We start from the raw sequence: 20,334 nt of genomic DNA, 5'->3' as shown, positions 1-20,334 counted from the left end.
CAGCAGCACGTTTAAGCTTGATCAGCTGTTGTTAGAATTTATTTATTATTACTTTCTACTCGAGGATCTCTTTCTACGTAGCTGACGGCTGGTAACTGTGCAGGGGCGGATCTAGCAAAGTTTAGCCAGGGGGGCCGATAGGGCATTAACAGGGAAAAGGGGGCACAAAGACATACTTTTCTTTCTTATTCTCATTTAAAATGTCTAGCTTTTAATAAATAATTATCCGAATCTTACACCCAAAGTTTTAATTTGATGTAAAATGAATAGAAGTCAATTACTGTATATAGTGACTATTAAGTCTAATATATATACCCTAGTAAGCTATAGTACTTTTTCCTTTGGGAAGGTACCATCTGTGCAGTCTGCAATTTTGTTGAAGAAAGATGTTGAATCTATTTAATATTTCTTGAAAAATAATTGATTTCTGTGCATTTTTTTTCCCACACTGCATCAAATTAAGGTTGATTACGTTGATTAAGCATCATGAGGTGGAGTGTGAGGGGTGGTTCCCTATTTTTTATTTATTTATTTTTGTTGTTGCTGGGAGTTGGAACCCTATTAGTTAGGTTGCTTAATATTTACGCTAAGTACTCTTTAAAATACCAGAATAGGGAGGATGGTGTAGGTTTAAGTTTATTAGATTGATCAGTATTGCTGAACTATGAAATATTTTTTTTTTGCATACAGGTATAACAGAATAGCTTTAGTGTAGTTGTTGTTTTAAACTTGAGTATGAACTTATACAAAATGCAGCAAGATATTTAAAAAAAAAACAGTTTTGTTGATTAAAAAACATTATATCGGATTCATATCGGTATCGGCAGATATCCAAATTTATGATATCGGTATCGGACATAAAAAAGTGGTATCGTGCCATCTCTACTCTGAACACACCATCCCCACTGTCAAATATGGTGGTGGCAGCATCATGCTCTGGGGGTGCTTCTCTTCAGCAGGGACAGGGAAGCTGGTCAGAGTTGATGGGAAGATGGATGGAGCCAAATACAGGGCAATCTCGGAAGAAAACCTCTTGGAGTTTGCAAAAGACTTGAGACTGGGGCGGAGGTTCACCTTCCAGCAGGACAACGACCCTAAACATAAAGCCAGGGCAACAATGGAATGGTTTAAAACAAAACATATCCATGTGTTAGAACGGCCCAGTCAAAGTCCAGATCTAAATCCAATCGAGAATCTGTGGCAAGATCTGAAAACTGCCGTTCACAAACGCTGTCCATCTAATCTGTCTGAGCTGGAGCTGTTTTACAAAGAAGAATGGGCAAGGATTTCAGTCTCTAGATGTGCAAAGCTGGTAGAGACATACCCTAAAAGACTGGCAGCTGTAATTGCAGCAAAAGGTGGTATTCAGGGGGCTGAATAATTACGCACACCCCACTTTGCAGTTATTTATTTGTAAAAAAATGTTTGGAATCATGTATGATCGTTCCACTTCTCACGTGTACACCACTTTGTATTGGTCTTTCACATGGAATTCCAATAAAATTGATTCATGTTTGTGGCTGTAATGTGACAAAATGTGGAAGAGTTCAAGGGAACAGAATACTTTTGCAAGCCACTGTACATGCTCATAGTGGTATTCAGTCAGTATCATATCGGTCTGATTTTTAATTTCAAAATAAAAGCCCTCAAATAATTGTTCTTCTTAATTCAACATTCAGTCACAAAAACTACCTCATACTGAACATCTCTAAAGACAAATGAAATGTAAATAATAGTAGATTTACCAAGTTTCAGGCCCCCTCCCCAGCATGTTAATGGGGTGGATGTAGAGGTAGTAACAAAATATTAGGTTTACACCTAGATAACAACTTAGACTGGTGTCTAACTATACAAAATGGGGAAAGTCGCCTCTTTTTGTTAAGAAAACTAAGATGTCATGACATCTGCAGTAAAATGCTGATGGTAGCAGTACGGATGCTGTGTTGTCTTCTGTGTCCATTTCATGGACGAGGTATTCATTGCAAAACGTGCATAAATTCAACAGCCTGTGCAGGTAGAATTCAGCAGCCATGTGCATGTGCTGCTATAGTTTCACGCTCTTGTGGTTTGCTCTTTGAGAGAAATACTGCTTGCTCTAATCAACTGACTTTTGACTGCTTGGAGGCAAAGCCCAAAGAAAGCGAGGCTCCTAATGTGAACTCCTAATGTGTCAATCACTTTGATGGACAGTTCAGGTTACTGCATTAAATCGAGTTGCCCCATGGCAGCAACATAGGCATTCTTTTAAACCATTATGTATTTATAATTCAGGAAATAAGTTTTGACAAATTAATTATCACCATTTATTGTTTGCTGGGAAGCAGCGGAAATACTAACAACTGTCACTGGATTGCTAAAGTGCTAAAGAAATCAATCAAAGACAAGTTCTGAAAGATATAGACCTCAGTCGCATAACTTTTACGATAAAAAAAGAAAATCATCACAAAGAGCACACATCATTTCCAAGAAAAAGGAAAATGTGTTTCTTAGCCAGCTGAATAAACTTCATTTTATAAAATGTCAGTAAATATAAAATGTGCTTATGTTGCTGCCAGATAGCCACTCAGTGAAGCACAGTTGTGAAGTCAACTCACTGTGGGTTCAGACTGCAATAGTTCATCTAGATAATATCACAAGTTCTCTGAGTAAGCTTGAGTCTGTGTAGTGGAAAGGAGAGGAATATGTGACAGGCTGTCTCATTTGTTGTTTTTAATCAAATGGTTCAGGTTTTTGCTATTATTTTGTGTAAATGTAAAGGGTCTTGTCTATCTGTTGTCTGTTGTCACTGATCAAATATTTGTACAATTTTCTTTAAATTCTTTTCATTTTAGTTTGCTAAGTTTACATATTTCTTTATATAAAAATCCTAATAGTGTTCATAAAGAGACTAGCAAAAACAATATTCAAGAGCAGTTTCTGGTAAGTACTTTTGTAGATATTAGTAAAATGTTTACTAACTTAACTGTTTCAATAAACAGTGAACAAATGCACTGATAAATGCTGATTATCAACTTTTTACAGTTGCACCAAGCCTGAGAACACCAAGGCGTTCCCAGGCCAGCCAAGAGATATAATCTCTCCAGTGTGTCCTGGGTCTGCCCCGGGGCCTCCTCCCGGTGAGACATGCCCGGAAAACCTCACCCAGGGGGCGCCCATCTGACAAGGATTCTCCCTTGTCAGATGCTCGAACCACCTCAACTGGCTCCTTTTGATGCGGAGGAGCAGTGGCTCTACTCTGAGCCCCTCCCGAATGGCCGAACGTTTGGACACTGCTAGCGTAATGGACAGGTTTTTGACGGGGCTTCCACACAAATGCAAAGCAGGATATGAAGCATCGCCAAATGTGTTTCCAAACCAACTTCCTTCCTTTTGCTCTTTATACAGTAAAGTTACAGTGGGATACAAATATCAGGCTGATCATGCCACGATTAATTCCCCCATCCAAATCACGAACAAACAGTATCCCACAGTTGTTTATGTTTTTGAACCCATTTTGCACAGAGAGGCATTTTTTGAATAATGTATTCATAGCAATGTTGAATATTATTACACAGGAAAAAAACAACTACACGTAAAATAATTACACTGTGACGCCTCTGCCTTTCTAAATGGAGGGACAGTAACTGCGTGTGTATATGTAAGCGTGTAAAAACTGAAGATAGTAAGATTAACAGTAACAGTATTTTATCTCTATTTGCAATTCATCTCATGTAAACAATAACGTGGCGCACAGCGTGACGTGAAAAAAGGCACATACCTTTGATGTTACATGACCACTTTCTGTATTCCTCGTCCACACGTAAACGCAAAAAAGGAGTTTTAAAAAAAAATCTCCGTGTTTGGTGAGTCGAAACGCCGTTTACGTGTGGACGAAAGGCCCAAACGCATAGAAACAGCTGTGTTTTCAAAAATACCCTGTAGGTGTAGACGTAGCGTAAAAGAGTTAGTAGGGTATTTTATTACTACCTGTAATTTATTGCAGTTTACTTGTATTTGCTTAATTGTTTACTAAATGTCTGAGGTGTGAAATAAACCGCAATTGGGAGCCACTGAATTGGGAGCTTCGCTTTTACGCTCAGCTCACTATTCCCATTCCGGGTACTGAACAAGACCCTGAGATACTTAAACTTGTCCACTTGGGGCAGGGTCTCGTCCCTTACCCAAAATGGGCACTCCACCCTTTTCCGGCTGAGGACCATGGCCTCAGATTTGGAGGTGCTGATTCTTATTCCCACTGCTTCAGACTCTGCTGCCAACTGTTCCTGATGAAGCCAACAGGACCACATCATCTGCGAAAAGCAGAGATGAGATCCTGAGACCACCAAATATATATATGAGTTTTCCATATATATGATCCTAGTTTATATATGATCCTAGTTTTCCATACTAATATATATATATATATATATATATATATATATATACACACACACACGATACGAATATATATATATATATATATATATATATATATATATATATATATATATAGTATGGAAAACTAGGGGTGTATATATTAGGGGTGCAACGATATTCGTATCGATATTGAACCGTTCGATACAGTGCTTTCGGTTCGGTACGAATGTATCGAACAATACAACATTTGTAATTTATTTTATCAACTTTCCTTCTGACGATGCTGTCTGTGTTGAGCGCTCAGTGAATCTGCGTTCGACTACTCCGCCTAGGCTGCACTGTCGAGCGCAGATCCACTGAGCGCTCACCACAGACAGCATCGTCAGAAGGAAGAGTTCAGGGCAAGCTAGCAAGACAGAAGTTAAGCTCTCCTTGCAACATGGACCTCCCCCATTCAGATCTGGCGTTTGGAATTATTTTGGTTTTCATGTGACGTATGACCCTGAAGGTAAGCGAGTCATGGACTAAAGTAAAACAGTATGTTGGATGTGCCGTGCAATGCTCAATTACATGGGTGGGAGCTAGTGTGTTAGAGCAGTTAGCTCGTTAACGTGTTGGCCGTCTAGCCCCATGCACGGGGCGATCGGCGGTAGCTCGTTAACGGAGATTTGCAGTGTTGTGGCGTTAAGGTCATTTCAACGAGATTAACCTGAAATCACTAGTGGGAACACAACGAATATGACTGCACATTTACGCAGACATCATCCTAGTGCAAAGACCAAAACAACAAGCATGCTACTAACTTTAGCCGAGTCATTTAGACAGCTGTTAGCACATGATTCTCCTTATGCTGCTGAGAATATAGCCCAGAAGAAGCGGATAGTATAACTTTTATTTTGGAAAGAGCCATTTCTCTGTAATAAACTCTCTTTTCCAAAGATGAGTGATTCCTCAATCAAATACAGGGCTTGCAATATCGCTAGCCCGACGTCCTGGAGCTAGCGATTTTTTTCAGTCGGGCTACCAAAATCTATCTCTTCCCTGCCCGTCGGGCTATTGTAGGAAGGAAAAATATATGTCAATGCTTTTGCATTCTTTCAGAAATGTAGCTGGGTAATTATGTCATTGGCATCGGTGAGCCACTGTTAATATGTGACATATTGAAATCGCGTTTGAATACAAGTATTGAACCGAACCGTGAATTTTGTGTATCGTTGCACCCCTAAAATATATAAATATATATATATATATATATATATACATACATACATACATACATACATACATGGAGGACAGTTACAAGTACCTGGGGATCCCGCATGCGAATGGGAACCATGAAGAGGCCGCTAGGAAAGCTGCAACCACCAAGTACCTGCAGAGGGTCAGGCAAGTCCTGAGGAGTCAGCTGAACGGTAAGAACAAGATCCGGGCTATCAACACCTACGCCCTGCCCGTGATCAGGTACCCTGCTGGGGTAATAGGCTGGCCAAAGGAGGAGATAGAAGCTACTGACATCAAGACAAGAAAGCTCCTTACCATGCATGGAGGGTTTCACCCCAAGTCCAGCACCCTAAGGCTGTACGCTAAGCGGAAGGAAGGGGGCCGGGGACTGGTGAGTGTCAGCACCACAGTCCAGGATGAGACAACGAACATCCACGAATACATTGGGAAGATGGCCCCAATTGACCGAGTGCTCAGTGAATACCTCAGGCAGCAGAAACCCAAGAAAGTGGAGGAAGGCGAGGAACCATCATGGAAAGAAAGGGCCCCTGCACGGTATGTACCACCAGCAAATAGAGAAGGTGGCTGATATCCAGAAATCCTACCAGTGGCTGGACAAAGCTGGACTGAAAGACAGCACAGAGGCACTAATCATGGCAGCACAGGAACAAGCTCTGACTACAAGCTCCATAGAGGCTGGGGTCTATCACACCAGGCAAGACCCCAGGTGCAGGCTGTGTAAAGATGCCCCGGAGACAATCCAGCACATAACAGCAGGGTGTAAGATGCTAGCAGGCAAGGCATACATGGAATGCCATAACCGAGTGGCCGGCATAGTGTACAGGAACATCTGTGCCGAGTATAACCTGGAAGTCCCGAGGTCAAAATGGGAGATGCCCCCAAGAGTGATGGAGAATGACCGAGCTAAGATTCTGTGGGACTTCCAGATACAGACGGACAAAATGGTGGTGGCTAACCAACCGGACATAGTGGTGGTAGACAAACATGAGAAGACGGCCATAGTGATCGATGTAGCGGTTCCGAATGACAGCAACATCAGGAAGAAGGAACACGAGAAGCTAGAGAAATACCAAGGGCTCAGAGAAGAGCTCGAGAGGATGTGGAGGGTGAAGGTGACGGTGGTCCCAGTGGTAATCGGAGCACTAGGTGCGGTGACTCCCAAGCTAGGCGAGTGGCTCCAGCAGATCCCGGGAACAACAGCGGAGATCTCTGTCCAGAAGAGTGCAGTCCTGGGAACAGCTAAGATACTGTGCAGGACTCTCAAGCTCCCAGGCCTCTGGTAGAGGACCCGAGCTTGAAGGATTGACTGCCCACAGGGTCAAGTGGGGAAATATATGTGTGTGTGTGTGTGTGTGTGTGTGTGTGTGTGTGTGTTGCCCCACACACACTAGGGCTGGGCAATAGGGCCTAAAATTCATATCGCGATATAATTTGAAGAATGTGCGGTAACGATATATATCACGATATATCCTTTTCTTATGTATAACGTATTTTCCACACTATAAAGCACACTTAAAATCCTTTAATTTTCTCAAAAATTGAGATTGTGCCTTATGTATGAATTCTGGTTGTGCTTACTGACCTCGAACCAATTTGGGAGTGCAGAAATCTGTTAAAAAATGTTTTAGTACAACTTTGGTAAGCTGCACTGCTTGATGGATTGTCACAGCATTATGGCTGCCGTAGTGAGGAGCTTCTCGGAGTAATCTGGGTCCAAAATTCTGTCCACTTCAGGTCCCAAAGTCAAGCGAACACTAAGAGTTAAAAACGGTCTAAATTCTTTAATCTTTAATAAAATCATCAGCATTGCTGCTTTATTGGGTGTAACAATTAAGTTTTACATCCATGCATCCATGAAAACAGAATTTATTAAATTTAATGGAGTTAGAAGTTAACAGGAAGTTAGCTCGCTAGTTTACACCTAAACATTTCATACCATGTTCTGACTGACAGACAACTAAACAGCAGTGACATTTGCAGGGTTACTGAAGTTGGACTACCTGGTATATAATGTTGTGCTACGTGATTGCTAACCACACAGCTATGTTAGCATAACATTAGCACAATGAAGCTGGAGGATGAACGCCAACTTTTTTTTCACTCGATAAAAGTTAATGTGAGGGATTCTGGTGGTTAGGGACAAATGCAATCGCATAGCAGGATGCTATACACGGGGCAAACTTCAGTCAGGAGAACAACTGAGATTATTCATCCACAATACAAGGTTAGTCATTAATATACTGCAACAACATGGGAGTAGAACAGCTGCAAGAGAAATCAACATTAATGAATCAATGTTACGGAAGTGTAGGAAGCACAGTTTTTGGCTTTCCCCATATTTCAAAAGTGCTTCATCTCTTTGCTATGACTGTCGCCCGGCATAATTTGCAGATGATAATGGTTTTAGCCGCTGTGATGCTTTCGACCAAAACAGGCGCAGCTTGATGACATCATCAACATGCGCTATCGCGATAGAGCGATATAGTCAAAATCTCTATCGTTGGCCAAATTTATATAGTTTCTATCGTATATCGTTTATATCGCCCACTATGAGGTGCCGTAAGGGACATTATTACTGAAACGCTCTCACACACACAACTGAAACGCTCTCACACACACTACTGAAACGCTCTCACACACACTACTGAAATTTTAGCTCTCACACACACTACTGAAACGCTCTCACACACACTACTGAAACGCTCTCACACACACTACTGAAATTTTAGCTCTCACACACACAACTGAAACGCTCTCACACACACAACTGAAACGCTCTCACACACACTACTGAAACGCTCTCACACACACTACTGAAACGCTCTCACACACACTACTGAAACGCTCTCACACACACTACTGAAATTTTAGCTCTCACACACACAACTGAAACGCTCTCACACACACAACTGAAACGCTCTCACACACACTACTGAAACGCTCTCACACACACTACTGAAACGCTCTCACACACACTACTGAAACGCTCTCACACACACTACTGAAATTTTAGCTCTCACACACACTACTGAAACGCTCTCACACACACTACTGAAACGCTCTCACACACACTACTGAAATTTTAGCTCTCACACACACAACTGAAACGCTCTCACACACACAACTGAAACGCTCTCACACACACAACTGAAACGCTCTCACACACACTACTGAAACGCTCTCACACACACCACTGAAATTTTAGCTCTCACGCACACTACTAAAACGCTCTCACACACACAACTGAAACGCTCTCACACACACTACTGAAACGCTCTCACACACACCACTGAAACCAGAGGCATTTCTGCTGAACAGGAAGTTGTTTCCTGACAAGGAAACTGATGGAAAAAGTGGTATATTTCAAAACACTACAAGGATTTCTACTCAGCAACCTGCTAGTACAGCAGTCCCCAACCTTTTTTGCGCCACGTAAACAATATAAAAAATAAAAAAACGATAAATACCATGAAAACCATAAATAGAAATGTGTTCGAATTTTTGTGGAGGAATAAAACCCATTACATAGAAAGATCTCAGCTTGTGAAGGGATACAATAAAGGTGGTATCAAAACTCCAGAATTGGAATTTATGGTTGGCACCCTTAGAATTAAATGGTTAAAATCTTGTCTGTCACAGCCTGACTCTACTTAGCTCCACATCCCATGATTCTTGTTTAATAAAATAGTATACAGGATTAGACTTTATTTTGAAATGTGATTTTGCGGCAAATAAAATCCCCATAAAGATATCAAACTTTCCAAAACAGACGTTGCATTTTTGGGAAAATGAGATTTACCCACAACTTCTCCCCATAATTCAACCTTATGGAATAATAGGGTAATAACACTTAATCAAAAATCAATTTTCAAGAGTGACTGGTTTGAACAAAAATATTATATTCATAACAGATTTGTTGGATGATAACGGTGTCATTCTAAGTTACACAGACTTTTCAGAAAAATATTGTCTAAACTGTTCTCAAAGAGAATATAACAAATTTTGTGAACTGGTCCCACTGCCTCTGCTTCATTTGATTAAAATTTTTATGATATACAATAATTTCTCATCAGTGCTCCCAAATTTATTGCTAGGGCAATGTCAGCTGTTTGATAAAAATGCAATAAGAAATTTGTTAGTAGTTTCTTCAAAGACAAAATATTTCATAGTTACAACTGAATGGTTACATGGCATGGTTCTAATTTAGTTATTTCATATACACTGGATAAAGCATACTAAAAATTTATGAAATAGCCTATTCTACCTAAAGTTAAAGAAACACACTTTAAACAAAACTAATACTGTGGCAGAATTTCTAAAAAAAGAGATTTGGCTTTGAGGTGGATCAGTGTTCTTTTTGTACTGATGAAAATGAAACCCTAGAACATCTTTTTTTTTTTCCTATGCCCTATCACACAATGTATTTGGTGCAACTTAAAAAATTGGATTTCCCTAAATATTAATGATGTGCCACTGTTTGAATTACATCATAATTTTTTTTATATGGATCATCTAGCATTGGATGTCTCAGACATTATTAACATCATCATACTTGTTGAGTATTGCAGCATCGACAGCGATCAACTCGAAGGAAAATGACGACGGAGGCAAAAATGTCCTTAATATTTTTGGGAACTTTATTCCTCATCAACATGCGGCAAAACTTTTCTCATGGGTGCCATTTTCGTTGTGGTATACTTTTTTTTTTTTTTCTTAGGGGCGTGATCTTAGGGGCATGCTCTTACAATGAAACAGTGCCTCCTTGTGGTGGCAACTAAAATACTGTCTCTGTTAAACCACAGTAACCATAATGCAGTTAAACACTGTACAACATGAGTACACACAATGAATATCTTAACAATACTTTTGAGTAAATATCATATCCATTGTGCTAAATGGAGGAACGCTAAGCCTTCTCTCCCTGGTTTTATTGATGATTTTAAGATATTTTTCTTTGCTAAAAAAAAAGACAAAAAGCACATATGCCAAAAAAATAACCAGGATAATGCACGTCTCCCGCTATTCTAAATTTTGACTTATGCTGAGGCTAATATATTGTTAAGTAATGCAGCTGTCTCACTAAGGTCCAGAATCGATTTGTTCCACGATTCGATTCAATTCAATTCGATTTGATTATGGGGAATTTTGACAGTCAGAAATATTATAATTCAGATCAGTACATTTACATATTTTTGTATTTAAAAAAAGGAAGCTGACACACGCAAGACTTTATCAAAGGTGTGAGCATCACAGCAGATGCCTTTGTGTCAAAGTAGCTGAAGATAAAGCACATAAAAACATGAAGGTGGTTTTCCTGGCCTGGGATTTTATAAAAAATATTCTGCAGTACATCAAAAACGAAAGAAAACCATTAACATATGAACGTTACCTCTGACGTTACAGCGGTTTTATTAGAGACACGGCTAACGTTTTGCATTTTGCATAATTTTAAAAAGTTTAAATTTATTCAGTATTGAACGGCAGAAATTAGGTTTTCTTTTCGGAAGTATGTAAAATGAAAAAAAAAAAACAGCGGCCGACTGCGCTGTAAACAACAGTAGACTTGTGCATAACAAGCAAGCGAATAATACAGAAAACAGATTTTTAGACGGGAAACTGTTCTTGAAGTACAGAGAGAGAGAAAGAGAGAGAGAGGGCTGTGCATGACGTGCGATTTTATCGTGGTGGAAGCAAAACAGTGAGGGAATTCATGACGATGTTTATGTGAAGCGCAGTTTGGATCTTCTTTTGCTGCTGGTTCAGTCAATATTGTTTGGAGAGAGGTAAAACTAACAGCTTTAGAATCGGCGCAAAAACGACGTGAAAACAAAGCGCGGACATGCCGACAGATCAGAGTCAGCGAGCTGTCGGCTTTCAGCCCCGACCGTGTCCGTGCTGTCGGGTGAGAAAGGCGACATCTCACTGATTCTGATCCGCGGGTCCGCGCTGTGTGTTTACGTCTTTGTGCAGAAGCCGTGTACCTGCTCTCATTTACTGTCTTAGCGGTTTGGTGGTTGTTGAAATTTTGTGAGGTTTCACCAGAGATTCTGGCATTTCGGGTAAAATAAATTTATATTAAAAAATCGATTCAGGATTTTAATGAATCGATTTCACGTTATCCAAGCCAGAATCGATTTTAATCAATAAATCGATTATAAAAACCCACCCCTAACTAACAGGTTGCTGAGTAGACATCTGTGTAGTGGTTTGTTTGAAATCTAACACTTTTTCCTTCAGTTTCCTTGTCAAGAATTAACTTCCTGTTTAACTGAAATGCCTTCCTGTTCAACTGAAACGCCTTCCTGTTCAACTGAAACACCTTCCTGTTTAACTGAAATGCCTTCCTGTTCAACTGAAATGCCTTCCTGTTTAACTGAAATGCCTTCCTGTTTAACTGAAATGCCTTCCTGTTCAACTGAAATGCCTTCCTGTTCAACTGAAACACCTTCCTGTTTAACTGAAATGCCTTCCTGTTCAACTGAAATGCCTTCCTGTTCAACTGAAACACCTTCCTGTTTAACTGAAATGCCTTCCTGTTTAACTGAAATGCCTTCCTGTTTAACTGAAATGCCTTCCTGTTCAACTGAAATGCCTTGGTTTTTCAGTAGTGTGTGTGAGAGCGTTTCAGTAGTGTGTGTGAGAGCGTTTCAGTAGTGTGTGTGAGAGCTAAAATTTCAGTTGTGTGTGTGAGAGCTAAAATTTCAGTTGTGTGTGTGAGAGCTAAAATTTCAGTAGTGTGTGTGAGAGCGTTTCAGTTGTGTGTGTGAGAGCGTTTCAGTTGTGTGTGTGAGAGCTAAAATTTCAGTTGTGTGTGTGAGAGCGTTTCAGTAGTGTGTGTGAGAGCGTTTCAGTAGTGTGTGTGAGAGCTAAAATTTCAGTAGTGTGTGTGAGAGCGTTTCAGTAGTGTGTGTGAGAGCGTTTCAGTAGTGTGTGTGAGAGCTAAAATTTCAGTAGTGTGTGTGAGAGCGTTTCAGTTGTGTGTGTGAGAGCTAAAATTTCAGCAGTGTGTGTGAGAGCGTTTCAGTAGTGTGTGTGAGAGCGTTTCAGTAGTGTGTGTGTGTGAGAGCGTTTCAGTAGTGTGTGTGAGAGCGTTTCAGTTGTGTGTGTGAGAGCTAAAATTTCAGTAGTGTGTGTGAGAGCGTTTCAGTAGTGTGTGTGAGAGCGTTTCAGTAGTGTGTGTGAGAGCGTTTCAGTAGTGTGTGTGAGAGCGTTTCAGTTGTGTGTGTGAGAGCGTTTCAGTTGTGTGTGTGAGAGCTAAAATTTCAGTAGTGTGTGTGAGAGCGTTTCAGTAGTGTGTGTGAGAGCGTTTCAGTAGTGTGTGTGAGAGCTAAAATTTCAGTAGTGTGTGTGAGAGCGTTTCAGTAGTGTGTGTGAGAGCGTTTCAGTAGTGTGTGTGAGAGCGTTTCAGTAGTGTGTGTGAGAGCGTTTCAGTTGTGTGTGTGAGAGCGTTTCAGTTGTGTGTGTGAGAGCGTTTCAGTAGTGTGTGTGAGAGCGTTTCAGTAGTGTGTGTGAGAGCGTTTCAGTTGTGTGTGTGAGAGCGTTTCAGTAGTGTGTGTGAGAGCTAAAATTTCAGTTGTGTGTGTGAGAGTGTTTCAGTAGTGTGTGTGAGAGCGTTTCAGTAGTGTGTGTGAGAGCTAAAATTTCAGTAGTGTGTGTGAGAGCGTTTCAGTAGTGTGTGTGAGAGCGTTTCAGTAGTGTGTGTGAGAGCTAAAATTTCAGTAGTGTGTGTGAGAGCGTTTCAGTAGTGTGTGTGAGAGCGAAAATTTCAGTAGTGTGTGTGAGAGCGTTTCAGTAGTGTGTGTGAGAGCGTTTCAGTAGTGTGTGTGAGAGCGTTTCAGTTGTGTGTGTGAGAGCTAAAATTTCAGTTGTGTGTGTGAGAGCGTTTCAGTAGTGTGTGTGAGAGCGTTTCAGTAGTGTGTGTGAGAGCGTTTCAGTTGTGTGTGTGAGAGCTAAAATTTCAGTAGTGTGTGAGAGAGCGTTTCAGTAGTGTGTGTGAGAGCGTTTCAGTAGTGTGTGTGAGAGCGTTTCAGTTGTGTGTGTGAGAGCGTTTCAGTTGTGTGTGTGAGAGCTAAAATTTCAGTAGTGTGTGTGAGAGCGTTTCAGTAGTGTGTGTGAGAGCTAAAATTTCAGTAGTGTGTGTGAGAGCGTTTCAGTAGTGTGTGTGAGAGCGTTTCAGTAGTGTGTGTGAGAGCTAAAATTTCAGTAGTGTGTGTGAGAGCGTTTCAGTAGTGTGTGTGAGAGCTAAAATTTCAGTAGTGTGTGTGAGAGCGTTTCAGTTGTGTGTGTGAGAGCGTTTCAGTAATAATGTCCCTTACGGCACCTCATAGCCCACCCCTAATACACACACACACACAGAGGGAAATAATATGAAAATGGATGTAGATGGATATGTAGATCACACTTCCTGTTGTACCTGTTCAAAAAGAAATCTGAACAGATACAACATAGGAAACAATAAATGAAAAATTAAATTCTACCAGTCAAAAACACAAACTACATTTGCTTTTGAATCTATAGCACAAGGATATTTGTGTGCAAAAATATTTTTTCTTTATTTAACTTTCTATTAAATGTTATCTAATTATTGATTAGATTGAAATGGATGGAAGGATATTTACTGCGAATGGTTTTGTTGTTTTGCAGTGCATCGTTTACTCTTAATAAATCTTAATGTCTTAAAAAATTCAAGTCATCTATTTTATATTAGTAAAATGTAATTTTTAATAAGTGTAGGTCGAAATATTTTAGCATGAAAGCTATCAAGACAGTTTAAAGCTTTACAAGTCAAGGTTTTTGTGAAGAAACTGCCACCTCTTGGTAACACAGCAAATGAATAATAGAGGTGTTCCTATTCAGAAGCAGAAACATCACAGGAGAAGGAGAGATTCCTAGCAATTGATAACTGGATAGGAACTGACTGAGAGTTTTCTGTCAGTCAGCTGGGAACGGCAATTAAAATTGGCTGCATCTGTATTTCAGTTTTCAAACGAAGTCCAGTTTGGTTGCTCAATTATACTATGAAAATTCTTACCTCAGCAAGCTGGAAGAGAGCAGACTGTCTGCATAACTTTCCTTCAGGTGCTGCAGACAGCGATGACTGTGAACACACAGTAACAAGTGTGATCACACAGTTCAGCTTTCTGCTGATACCATTAATATTCAGCAACAACAACTACGAATAACAAATACAACTGTGTTGACAGTAAACCTAGAGCATTCGAAATAACAAGCATTGCTGGTGAGAATGCTCAGTTATCACCAGTTTGGTTTACTCTTCTTTGCAGAATTGTTTTAATGTCGTAGGGCCTGGCACCCACATATGGGCACATCACATTTTGGGTTGTCTAGACCACAATACTACATTTTGCTCTTTCAAATTGCTTTCAAATGAGCCATATTGCTCAAAGGGGCACAATTGTTGTTTCTCATTTTGTTTTTATACTCAGGAAAAATTCAGCTGTGTTCAGACACCAAATAAAGAGTTTTGCACATCATTATTCAATTGTGACTTTATAGTGTTCTATCAACAGTATAAAGCCCAAATAGCAAAGAGAAATTAAAAAGGCATGCCATGAAAGAGTTCGGGTCTTTGGAGGTTAATTCAGCTACATTGAAGGGTTTTCAAGCATAAGCATGAGACCAAAGCATGTAATCTGTGTCCAGACTTTGAGTCTAGGGCAATAAAAAAAACATACATTTGTTTTTTGGAATTAATCACAAGTAATTAATTATGTAAATACTGGGGGCAATTTCTCAAAAAGCCAAATGCGTTTGATGAATTGACATGTGGCAACACTGTCAGGACTCCTGCCATGACACAAGAAGCACTGCAAAATAAAAGTGCTACATGTTTTCATTTTTTTCACATTATCGTAATCTCTGGAAAAATGATGACCTAAAATTTTTCAGTTGTGTGATTAATCAGTGGTATTGCTGGCTGGTTTTGAGTTCTAGGCCATGCAGAGCACTTTCTTGTGTTTTGGAGTAACTCCTCCCACATCTAATGACTTAGTTATGATGATAGGTACCTCTTTCATGAACTAAAATTTCAGCCTACCTCAGCCACTGGTGAAAGGGCTGACTGGACCCTGTTTTCAGAAATGTCAGGCACTCTGTTTGGTATTGTCCCAGAAAACATCTGTGCATCAAATAAAGAGGGTAAAAAACACATAAAACTAAATAACACATCAGCATTAAATGACTTTTCGAAAACTCAAACCCGAGACAGTTGTCGTTTTAATCAGATAAATTTAAAACTAATCAATGATGCAATTATATGTGAGCAACACTAATATGCCAGTACCCGAGTTGGTAAAGTAAGTTTTATTTTTTGACTAATGTATAAACTGCTATGCAACTTAGTTCAAGTTCAAGTACAAAGTTTATTCGCCACATGCAACTTAATCTATATTAGTATGTACATTACTATTTGTTGACTTCCTTTTCTATTAATAATATAAATCAGCAAAGCAAATAATATTAACTAGATATTTAAATTAAATTCAGTAAATGGTTTCCTTCACTGACTGGGTCAGGTGCTTTCAAATATACACACACACACGCAGCATGGACACCTAGGTTGTCAATACAACAAGGAATGGTATGATTTTCAATCGGATATACATGGTACATGGTAACAATTTGAAAATCATACCATTCCTCGTACTCGACTTGTATCAACATCCCAGGTGTCAATGCTGGGTGACAACAACACCTCATCAGCCTTTTATGGCTTTGGGGTAATGAAAAAAATATTAGTATTGAAGGCCCTCTACTGGAGAACTTGTGCATTATCACAGTGCACCTAAAATTATACTGCTTCACATTTCAAGTGGGAAGTCAGAAATCTCAGCTTCCATTTCGGAGTGCAAAGCCCCCTCAATTCAAATTTGACTTAAAGAAAAGGAAGAAAGGAAGAAAAACCCCCATCATCACTCACTTCACATTATCAGTCGTAAAACTGAAACGTTTTTAAATCTGTATGACTACTGTTGTGTATTTGTGACAACCCTATCCATGAAAATGCTGAAGCAGTGTTTTTGGGCTGGCTTTGGGCTTTATTGCTAATGATAAATGAATGTCTCTGCCTTGCTTAAAGCAAAGATATCCTCTTTTATTGCTTTTCCTAATGGAACGCATTTAACTTGGAAGTGACATCACTGCCAGCTATGACATTTGACTTTTGGTAAATGGAGCACAGCATTAAGGCAATAATTTGTTGGAGAAAGACATTATTTGTTGTTTTGCTGTACACCACACAGTGAAATTTAAACCAAACAATGAAAATGTGATGAAGTGCAGATTTCCAGTTCTAATTCAGTTTTAAACTTTTAAAAAAGTTTGCATTAACCGTTTACGAATTCTAGTCATTTTTTAATAGGCCCACATTCTCAGAAGCTTGGAAATAATTGGACAACTGTCTGGCAAGCAGTTTCATAGCCAAGTGAGGGCTGTTCCCTTGTTATTTTATGACAAATGAAGCAGATATAATATTTGAAGCTCATTTAGGCTGCTAAATTTATATTCTAGAGCTTTTTACCCTACTTTTAAATATGAACCGCAAATATATGTCAGTGCAAGTGAAGGAGGCCATCACTAGCTTGAAGAAGCAAAATAGACAGTGAAAAAGAGAGTGAAAAAGCTTAAGGAGTATCCAAAATCAACAATCTGGTACATACTTAAAAAGAATGAATGCACTGTCAGCAACACAACAAGGTCTGAAAGACTACGGAAAACAAAGTGGATGATTGCAGAATTCTTTCCTTGGTTAAAAAAAAAAAACAGAAACAAAAGCAAAACAAAAAAAACCCCAAAAAGCTTCATAACATCTAGCCAAATCAAGAACATTTAATGAGTGATCATTGTCAAAATCTACAACCAAGAGACGCCGTGATGATTATAAATACAGTGGGGCAAACCACTGGTTATTGCCAAGAACAGGAAGGCTACAGAGAAAGAGAACCAGCTCATGATCCAAACCACAACATACCAAATCATTTGTCAAATATGGTGGTGGCAATAGTTATGGTACGTGCATGTATGGCTGTAAAACATGGGTGGGGGGACTCCAGGCCGTAAGGGCCGGTGTCCTGCAGGTTTTAGACGTGTCCTTGATCCAACACAGTTGATTTAAATGGCTAAATTACCTCCTCAACATGTCTTGAAGTTCTCCAGAGGCCTGGTAATGAACTAATCGTTTGATTCAGGCATGTTGATCCAGGGTGACATCTAAAACCTACAGGACACCGGTCCTTGAGGCCTGGAGCTCCCCACCCCTGCTGTAAAATCACGTCACTAGTACTTCTTGATTATGTGATTGCTGAAAGATGAAGCAGGATGAATTCCTTAGGGCAACTCTCTGCTGTCTTCCAAAAACGGATTGGACAGTGCTTTACAAGGCAAATGAATAATGACCCAAAGCATACTACAAAAGTAACCCAAGGGTTTCTTAAGGAAAAAAATTGAATATTTTTCAATCTCCAAGTCAGTCAAGTAATTAGATTAGAGCATGTTTTTCCACGTGCTGAAGGCAGAAAGAACCACAAGCAAGCAGGAAATGTAGACGACTGTAGTAAAGGCCTGGAAGGGCATCTCAAGGGTTGAAATACAGCATTTGGTGATATCCATGGATTCTGGGCTTCGTTGACTACAAAGGATTAAAAACAATCCTTATATTTAAAATTATGCTAGTTTGCCCAAGTAATTTCAAGTCTCTGAAAATGGGGGACTAATTATAAACTGTCTGTTTTCTGAAGAGTTAAGGCCAAACACTCGAACAATTTCTTGAATTGAAAAGCACTTACATTGATTGTTTGATTTAAAATCCACTGTGGTGGTGGACAGAGGCAAAACTGCAAAAAGTATGTCGCTGTCCAACAAGTTATGGACCTAACAGTATCTGTGGCTTATCAAGTGACCTACCTCTCGGTTTGTGAGGGCATGTTCCCCAGCTAGCAGCAACATGCTCAGGCCCCCCATCTTTGTAGGATCTAGTGAGGAATAGCGTTAATTTACAAAACAGGCCAATATTTTATTATGCTACACTATAATAAATAATGTTTAATAATACACACCTGCCATGGCAAAGTTCAACTGTGGCATACTTTCCGTTTTGGGCACTTTTTTGGCAGTGGAGTCCTTGGATGAGTTGCAAGAAAAGGACCAAACTTTTTTGCGGGGATTGCTGACTGGCTGACAGGAAGTGCTCTTAACTGGTTTGCTGGTGGTGGGACACCACTTGTAGCCTGGGTTTGCCTTCATAAAGGCATCCTTGTACTGGAAGAACATACAGAATGAATTTGGTTATAAGCAAACCCTATAAGCAATTTAATTTTTATTTAATTGATCATTTCATTTTTATACTTTAACAAAGTATTTCTATTTCACATTATAAACTGACAAGCAAAAAGGATGGGTAAAAAAAAAAAAACACCTTTATTTTTTACAAGCACTTCTTTAAGTACTACTGGCCTAGGATAGAGTACCACAGGAATGAGTCTTAAAATTCAGGAATTAGTTTTCATTATTGTACTTTTAAATCAGAGGAAATTGCATTGAAGTTTTAGAATTCATTCAGAAGTGCACCACTTTGACCCTGCTGAACAAAACATGGAAATATCATGAACTTCAGAGTCATAAAGTAGCCTCACCTCCTTGGCCATGTCAGTGTATTTCTGTTTCTCTTTGGGTTCCAGGACAGCCCACCAGTCAGCCAGGATTTTGGTGGCCCCGCGATTGTCCAAGCGAGGGTGTTCTTGCCGCACCAGGGAGCGGTGGCGTTTGCAAAAGAGCAGAAAGGCATTCATTGGCCGGCGTGCCCGCTGTTCGTTTGTGTCCTCCTCCACTTCCTCTGTTGTGACTTCACACTGTGAATGCTGTGTCTGGTTGAACAGCCCTGCCTGCTAATAAAATTTAATAAATTCCTTTGATTCAATGTTGCACCATAGTTTCTGTCTGATTTATTTGTAATAATCTGAAATATTAGTTATTCAGTTGGGCAGAAGTTATTACAGGAACAACCTGTAGTGGAAACCCACTAACCTTCACCAGCTCCTCTTCATCTTCTTCCTCCTCCTCCTCAGAGAAATCAAGAGCCTTTTTGGAGAGAAGTGGGTGCCACTGTAGGCATTTGCGCTTGGGGCGTTTGCCAGTGACCTCCCCTGCAACAGGTGGCTCCTTGCTCCTTCCTCCACCCTTCATCGTACTACTGCACCTAAAGCAAAAGAAAAGAAAAAACACATCAGAATGGGCACTATAAGTTTATACAAAACACACAGTGAAAGCATCAAGCATGGAATCTGTGATACTTGCTGACAAAATAGATTTTACTGGAGTGTTATAGTAATAAGATACTGTGAACAAGTAGGACAAAGGTTTACTTAAAGCTGGTGTCCCTGGGCATGCAGTGCCAAGAAATAGTATTTGCCCCCTTTCTTATTTCTTTGTTTTTTGGCTATGCTATACACTGCTGCATCCAATGCTTTGCACTGTGCTTGGGGATGTTAAGCTGCTAAGCCATAGAAAACCATTTCATGAAGATCTCTATTCACTGTTCTTGAGCTGAAGGTCATATGAAGTTTGGAGGTCTGTAGTGAATGACTATGCAGAATGTTGTCAACCTATGTGTATGTGCCTCAGCCAGTGTTTGGTACTGTAATTAAATTACTTTTCCACTGAAAAAGCAGAGTAACTGATTATTGTTCGTTTTTTAATTACAGTTACTTACAATGTACTTGT

General features: G+C 39.8%; 1 protein-coding gene across 5 annotated transcripts in view; it reads right to left on the bottom strand.

The window, feature by feature from the left end:
• The window catches only part of bbx (BBX high mobility group box domain containing), a 49,646-nt gene that overhangs the window by 16,003 nt on the left and 13,309 nt on the right, over window positions 1-20,334 (bottom strand). For 3 of the 5 annotated variants that reach the window (XM_082549167.1, XM_082549168.1, XM_082549166.1), the window contains 6 exons: window positions 19,639-19,810; window positions 19,248-19,499; window positions 18,672-18,873; window positions 18,520-18,587; window positions 15,656-15,736; window positions 14,630-14,695 (listed from right to left, as the gene is read on the bottom strand). In XM_082549167.1, the coding sequence (XP_082405293.1) occupies window positions 14,630-14,695; window positions 15,656-15,736; window positions 18,520-18,587; window positions 18,672-18,873; window positions 19,248-19,499; window positions 19,639-19,810 (841 nt within the window). The remainder of the gene's footprint in view (window positions 1-14,629; window positions 14,696-15,655; window positions 15,737-18,519; window positions 18,588-18,671; window positions 18,874-19,247; window positions 19,500-19,638; window positions 19,811-20,334) is intronic. The other 2 variants (XM_082549169.1, XM_082549170.1) reach the window with 2 other exon arrangements.

This window comes from Aulonocara stuartgranti (assembly GCF_965226115.1).
Source record: "Aulonocara stuartgranti genome assembly, chromosome: 10".
Taxonomy (NCBI): Eukaryota; Metazoa; Chordata; class Actinopteri; order Cichliformes; family Cichlidae; genus Aulonocara; species Aulonocara stuartgranti.
This window is presented reverse-complemented; position numbering and strand designations above follow the sequence as displayed.